Raw genomic sequence first — 8146 nt, 5'->3', positions numbered from 1 at the left:
CACGTAACAAGAAGTCAAGAAGCATGATATGATGGAAATGTGCGCTGTTGTGACAACAAGCGGGATGCCATGTGTAACAATTGTTCTGCATATGGATGGATTTGGTTTGGAGACTGTGTGTTTGTTAGTCTGTCTGTATTTTGCCTAGGAAAGTTATTATATGAGACGCCATTTTGATCTGTGTAGTGCGGTTGACGTGCGACAGGGACAGAATTGTACGGTGAGGCTGGGTAGGGGGGGTACTGGCTGGAATGTAAGATTGGTGTTCTCCTACTATTTAAGCTGGGAGTAAGAGGAGGGAAATGATAACTGGATTGTATGGGTGGAAATGGTTGCTCTAAAACCTGATCATGTGTATCGCCAGTTACGTCAGGTTGATGTGTTCGCTTCAATTCTGCCTGTGAATGATAAGCAGAGGAATGATCATTACGCAGTGGAACATTACTGTCGTTCCACTCTTTGTTAGTCCTGTGAATGTTTTCAGGAAAACGGCCTTCTTGACGGAGACCTGTCCGCCACAGATTTTTAAAAGTTACAGCCAGAAGAGCAGTTCCTCTGGCATTAGGGTGTTTTACGCTGCTGTAAAGGTTGGTGTTTGGTGCGAACGTTGGAAAATTATTGATGTAAAGGACTTTTTGTTGGTCACATGTGATTTGAAGGTTACGGTTGGAGGGAAGGATGATGTTGTTCAAGTGATGTTTGCCTCTGGCAGGAAGGATTGAACTCAGGCTCAAGCGTGCCTCTGGGAATTTATTTTGACATAACAGGATTAGTTTAGTCCATGTGTCGGTTGACACAGGACCTGATGAACAGGAATTTATGCCAGCATGAATGAGCACGTCTTTCAGATTTGGAGCAACAGGTAATGCATTAAGCCAATTGCAGAGGTCTTCAACACACATTCCTGGAACACATATTTTGAATAAATAGGACTGATGGGGCGCTAACCGTCTGGCGTTGATGAAACGAATGACAGAGTCACCAATTAGAAGTATAGATGCTTTGTCTGGAATCGACATGCTGTTCAGTGTTTCTTGGGGAGTTGTTGACAGAGCTTTAATTGTTGGTTTACTATTTACCATGGTAATTCTATCAACGGGAGGGACCGCGTCAGCTGGGATGCTATTCTCTGCACTCGAGAGCACAGAGAAAGGGTTAGATGTGGGAACTGAGTAATGAAAAGAGTTTCCAGGTTCATCATTGCAATCAGAAGAGGGAGCTGATGTACTGTCCGGTTTGTTTTCATGAGGAGGACAGTGTTTAGGGGATGGTGTCACTGTCTGGAATTCCGCCCGTGGACAGCTCCCTGGTAAAACAGAGGGCTTAGCTACAGTATCATCACTTGGGGCGGTTTGATGGTAGGGAATTGTGTCTGTTTCTGTGCTTACATCTACACTTGTAGGTTTGTCCTGAATCTCAGAGGGTGTTTGTGTGGATGTCACACTTTTCTTCTCTTCTGGTTTAGATTTTTTAATTTCAGAGTTTATTGACCCTAGCTGTGTTTTGATGGACTGGTTGTCTTTTGTTAGCTGTTTGTTTGATGCTTCCAGTTTTGTGAGCTGAGATTGTATGTCATCCAATTTGGAAATGAGCATGTTGAATTTTTCAGAAATATTGATACGTAATTCGTTTTTAGTGATAACCTTGATGTCTTCAACAGCTGTGAAAAAGTTATTTTGTAATGTAGATAGTGCACTAGATAAAGAATCAAGCTGCTGGTCTAAATCGAAAACCTTCTGTTTCAGTTCTGGAAGTGAACCGCCAGCCTGTGTATGTACTGTATGAAACAATGTTCGCTTTTTTTGTAATCTAGTCCTTTTTCCCACTGGCGTTAATGTCTTTTTTTGGCTTCTGGTTTCTTTTCCCATGTGAGGGTTGCTGTGCGCCACAGGTGGAGTGGGCGGGAGGACGACGATACCATCTTGGGTCGGCTCAGCTGGTTCAGGGTCTATCAGTAGATGTGATGGTGGTGGGGTGAAGGAATCTCCACAAGGAGATGTCGGTGTCCATGGAGACAAGTCAATGGTGGGTGTGTGTATAGTAGGTGAACCAGGGAACGCACTGATGAATGTCACAGGAGTTTGGATCAAGAGTTTTGATAGTTTTTCAATATTTTTATCTCGCATGAAATTTGACACCACTTTTTTTTATAATTTCACATTCATCTGAATCCCAGAGTGGGCAGTCTAAACCTTGACACAGTAAAGTTCCTTCGGATTGTGATGAAAAATACAGGGTAATAGTCACAGATTTACATGACTGATAAAAAATACGAATCACTGACTTGGTAAGAGTGGAAGGAGACGGCACGAATACAAGCAACGAGGGAAACGACAATACTGAGTCATTGTGATCATAGTCACTGAGCTGAACTGAAATATCGGACTCGTGTAATCCAGAATAACGATAAAAAAGACAGTTTCTCCACACTGTAAGTTCATCTTTGCTGCACGAAAACCGTTTTTGGATTATGTCGAGTGTAGGTTGTAATTTTTTGAGACTCTTGTCTTTGCAAGGAGAAGTTGAAGCAGACATGATTACACGACACAGGGACAAAGACAATACATAGTACTCGCTGTGCCGGAGTTGTTCATAATTTCACACTAAAATAAAATCCATTGCGATGAAATAAAGATACACTACACACACACACACACACACACACACACACCAAACACAGCACTGTTCACAGGTCAAGGAAGGATATCCACAGAACATGACCCGTGGCACACACAACAGCGGCTGTCCGTGTTTTGTCTGTGTCCGGTACAGGTGTACTTCACATCATGTCGCGGAAATCACTTGATTATCTATTCAACCAAACAATTTTTATACCACTGTGCACAGAATATTTCAATTGATACAAAAAAAGGATATTGAACACTCGATAGGGTGAAATAAGCTGAATTAGCACATTGAATAAATTAATTTGGCGGAGCGTCATAGAATGGCGTCCGCTCAGTCCATGAGAACAGCTCAGCTCAGCTCTCAGAGAGAGAGAGAGAGAGAGGTAGAGAGAGAGAGAGGGCGGGGTAGAGAGAGGGGGTAGAGAGAGAGAGGGGGGGTAGAGAGAGAGGTAAAGAGAGAGGTAGACAGAGAGAGAAAGAGGTAGAGAGGTAGAGGGGGGGGGCGGTAGAGAGATAGAAACAGAGAGATTCAACATCAAATAATGAAACATTTGAAGACAGCCATTCAGTGAGTCTTTATTAATATTTCAACATGATTTGAAACAAATCTGATTGCATAAAACAAAGAAACAGGGACGGATTGAAATGACGGATATGTCCAAAGGGAACAAAAACACACCCTCTTTGAAGATATATATATACAGGCAAAAGGACGGATTTTTATTTTTTATTTATTCATTTTTTATCCCCATGTGAGAAGGCACTTTGAGAACAGTAGAAATTTTGAGTATGAGTATAAAGGTCTTTTTTTTTTCTCTTATAAAGCACTTCTTGTCACACAAATTACATTATTTACATTCAAATTGCACAGCCATACAATTTGCGCAAATATATTGCAACAATTATAACAGTGGAACAATACTTGCTTAAAGGAAACATACCCATCAGGAACAGAATTGTAAAAAAAAAAAAAAAAAAAATCATTAGCAGAGTTCAACTTTCATCTGGAAAGAATCGTCCAAATACTTTATTGATAACATGAAACAGAAGGACATAGTACAAAAGAGGGAAAAGCATAGCGGCAATGCAGAGTTAACAATATGAAAATATCACAGTGTTTAGTAATTTTTTTTTTTTTTTTAATTATCACAAATGCATAATTATGTGTGAGCATGTGACTTGGAAGTGAGGACAAAAAAACAACAACAAAAAACACAGCGCAAGAAACATCACTAAAATACCCTTTTTATTTTAAGAGAGAGAGAGAGAGAGAGAGAGAGAGAGAGAGAGAGAGAACAGTATAATGCATGCATGACTTGAATCATGTACTATAATCATCTTTCTTTTAGCGATGTTCTTCATCTTATTTCCCATAACTGTTTGTGCTTTGAAATATATTATTGTTACTGGAATTTATAAGAATGTCACAGTTTGAAAGACGAACTCACTCTGTGTGTGTGTGTGTGTGTGTGTGTGTGTGAATGAAAATTTCATCTCAACGTCCATTATGTTTTGTTTTGAATGCTGAGTATTTTGAGCCATAAGGTAAGTGCTGTAGAAAAGCTAAACCATTACTACATTTAATGTTGTGAGAATCTTCACAAAACAAAGGCAGTCCTGATAAATCTATTAATCTGTACAAAAAAGTGTAAACAAAAAGAAAGAAAAAAACCCCATTATAACATGGAAATTTATGTTACAGAATTAATTTCAAAAATTCAAACACAGAACATGTCTCTCACAACCGCTAAATTGTAAATCCAACAAAACAACCATATTTTTATAAAATAAAATATATCAACTTGCAACGAAATCGAAATGATTCATAAGTAACGCTTCAGAAGTGCAAATGTTTTGTTGTTGTTCTGATATAAGAGGAGCAAATGTTGAACAAATGCACTTGACATGAAAAACCCAAACTGCCCTCTGAATCCACAAGGCAAGTTAACATGCTGGAAGATCAGTGTTGTGCACATTTACATCACAGCTCTGTCCGATATTTTCTGTTGACTGTCACTTTCTCTTGGTCTCAGAGACATTTACACCTCTACATCTCTACATCACAGTTGTTATGGTAGTGAGATATTTTCTGTATACGTTCTGATGGCTTTGAGGAACTTTATATCACAACCATCATTACAAGATATTTTTTGTTCACTTTCTCTTGGCTTTGAGAACTTTATATCATAATCACCATGGTAATATTTTCTGTTCAACTTCTCTTAACTTTAAAGGACAATGCACCAGTCATTATGGTAATAAGATATTTTCTGTTCACCTTCTCTTGGCTTTGGGGAACTTTCTATCATAATCACCATGGTAATAAGATATTTTCTGTTCACTTTCTCTTGGCTTAGGGGAACTTTCTATCATAATCACCATGGTAATCAGATATTTTTTTTGTTCACCTTCTCTTTACTTTCAGGAACTTCACATCATAATCACCATGGTAATAAGATATTTTCTGTTCACTTTCTCTTGACTTTCAGGAACTTTGCACCACAGTCATCATGGTACTAAGACATTTTCTGTTCACTCTCCTTGATTTCACAGTCATTGTGGTGGTAGCACAGTATTTCCTGTTCACTTTCTCTTGGCTTTGAGGGACTTCTCCTTGTGGCTGATCTCATCGTCCAGCAGGATGCTCTGCTTGACCAGGTCCTGTTTGCGGATGAGGATGTTGGACAGCTGCTGCTCAAGCTGATGTGTCTGCTCACTGCTGGCTGTGGCTGGGGAGCTCTCCGCTCTCTGCAGACCTTCACGCACCTCCGCCTCCGTCTTCAGGGTCTGCAGCAGGGGGTGGGGAGGTGTGGGAGGGAGGACAGAGAGGGAACAGTGTTCATTGTTGAAATATTACTGTTCTACTCAGCTAGATTTCTATACACTTTGGGTTAGTTATTGTTTGTGCAGTTTGTGTTATACGAAATTAGATGCTTTTGTGTTCAGATAATACACTTAATGCAGCATTATTTCTTTTACTTAATTACAACTCTGTCATGTACTGTGTAACTTTGCCACATACATTGTTGTCATGTATTGTTTCCTTTTTGCCCGGTTTGTTTTTTCACATGTGCCTCCATTGGGAATTTCGGGAATAAATCTGGACTTGCCTTGACTTGTTACAACATTTACTTTATAGGGGAGCATGGATGCAGCACACGTTCCTTCACACTGACATACAGACACACACAACAACCAACGGGACACAAAGAAAAGCAAACACACAAACACACACAACTCAAAGAACTAATAAATAACTGTTCATCAAAATTTGGGAGAGAATGGAATCACTTCACATTCAAAAACAAGACAAGATAAAAACCAATAAATCACCCTTGCAAACTGTCACCATATTGTACTTGCATTACTGTTGCTAAATGTGTCACAAAGTCATTCTGCTTTATTGATGTAGTATTTAACGTGAAATTGTAACAGTAATGGTGCTGACAAGAATATATAACTTTCCATGCATGTGGGGGAGAAAGTAATAAATCATCATGTTGAAAATATACCTGTTTACTGTTGATTTGACTACTTTTGGACATAAACATGAACTCCCAAACCCACCACCCCACAACTCAACTCAAAGCTGTTCACGACATGGGTGGGAGACACCATACAGACACTGCCCTCCAACGAACGCCTCATACACACACACTCCAGTATATCTTGTTACCCCATCAGTGAAATTAGAAGAATGCAAATTTACAACAATAAAACAGCACAAAACAATACGACAATCCTATAAGTAATTAATAAAGACACAGACGCAGAAACTGTCATCACCACACACACACATACACACACACACACACCACAAACCCACACACACACACTCACCACACACACACACACACACACGTGTGTGTGTGTGTGTACACATACACCACACACATACATACATGCAAATGCATACACATACACACACACACACACACATGCATACACATACACCACACACACACACACAGACACACACACACACCTGCAGCAGATCAGCATTGAGGGCGTCACTCTTGGTCCTCAGGTTGACGATCTGGGTGTCCAACAGATCACGAGGGGATTGAACCACTGGGCCCCGACCCCTCCGGCCAGGACTGCAACACACACACCACCCCGCCCCATGCTACATCTTTTCTCCATCTGAACTAAATCAGCACATCATGGTCTGTTGCATGACCAGAGGTCCCATATGCAGCATGCACTCAGTGCACATAACAGAATGCATGACAAGACAGTTGTTCCTGGCGAAATTTTGGAGGAAATCCCATTTTCATGGGGCGACGGGCGCAATAGCCGAGTGGTTAAAGCGTTGGACTGTCAATCTGAGGGTCCCGGGTTCGAATCACGGTGACGGCGCCTGGTGGGTAAAGGGTGGAGATTTTTACGATCTCCCAGGTCAACATAATTATGTGCAGACCTGCTAGTACCTGAATCCCCTTTGTGTGTATATGCAAGCAGAAGATCAAATACGCACGTTAAAGATCCTGTAATCCATGTCAGCATTCGGTGGGTTATGGAAACAAGAACATACCCAGCATGCACACCCCCGAAAACAGAGTATGGCTGCCTACATGGCGGGGTAAAAACGGTCATACATGTAAAAGCCCACTCGTGTGCATACGAGTGAACGCAGAAGAAGAAGAAGAAGATGGGGCAACACACAGTATTGTAGAAAGGACAACAAAAAAGAAAAAAAAAGAAAAAAAAGGTAAGCAGCCCAAATCTTATAAAGAGAAATAAATTGTGACAAGGGAAAAATACAATAAAGAACAGACAACACAGTAATATACCAATTAAATGGTACAGTGCAGTGCAGTGCAGTCCAGTACTGAAGCATACAATTTTTGCATTTTCCAACAGCATAAAACTTCTTTGAAATGAGGACATGAGATAGGCTGGCTGGCACTATGAAAAGTCTAATGTCTTATTAATTAACATAATGACTGATACAAACTTATGCTTTGCATATATCATTACAGTTTGTTGCTTTATGTATAATATAAATGCACCGTTTCTGTTAAAAAAAAGAAGAAGAAGAAAAGAATGACAGGAAAAGATAAATGGCTCAGATCCAGACCAACTCTGTGCATCATTTGTATTTGTATTTCTTTTTATCACAACAGATTTCTCTGTGTGAAATTCGGGCTGCTCTCCCCGGGGAGAGTGCATTGCTACACTACAGCGCCACCCGTTTTTTTGGTATTTTTTCCTGCATGCAGTTTTATTTATTTTTCCTATCGAAGTGGATTTTTCTACAGAATTTTGCGAGGAACAACACTTTTGTTGCCGTGGGTTCTTTTACGTGCGCCAAGTGCATGCTGCACACAGGGCCTCAGTTTATAGTCTCATCCGAATGACTAAAAAAATTAAAATATCCACCAAAGAAAATATTTGTATTTGTATTTACTTTGTACTCATAGGAGTACAACATCATACATTATACCTGTGGGCATGTCTGCATAGTTGTCTGAACACACACATACATGTTCATTCACCTTAACTTTTATGATGTATGT

The 8146-nt window shown here is 40.1% G+C and overlaps 1 protein-coding gene across 1 annotated transcript in view; it reads right to left on the bottom strand.

Annotated features, from left to right (window-relative positions):
* Nucleotides 1-3183: 3183 nt before the first annotated feature.
* LOC143292381 (uncharacterized) overlaps nt 3184-8146 on the bottom strand; it is a 226667-nt gene continuing 221704 nt past the window's right edge. The window contains 2 exon segments of the mRNA XM_076602599.1: nt 3184-5414; nt 6613-6724. Of these exon segments, the coding sequence (XP_076458714.1) occupies nt 5211-5414; nt 6613-6724 (316 nt within the window). The 3' untranslated portion in view covers nt 3184-5210.

This window comes from Babylonia areolata, chromosome 18 (assembly GCF_041734735.1).
Source record: "Babylonia areolata isolate BAREFJ2019XMU chromosome 18, ASM4173473v1, whole genome shotgun sequence".
Classification (NCBI taxonomy): Eukaryota; Metazoa; Mollusca; class Gastropoda; order Neogastropoda; family Buccinidae; genus Babylonia; species Babylonia areolata.
This window is presented reverse-complemented; position numbering and strand designations above follow the sequence as displayed.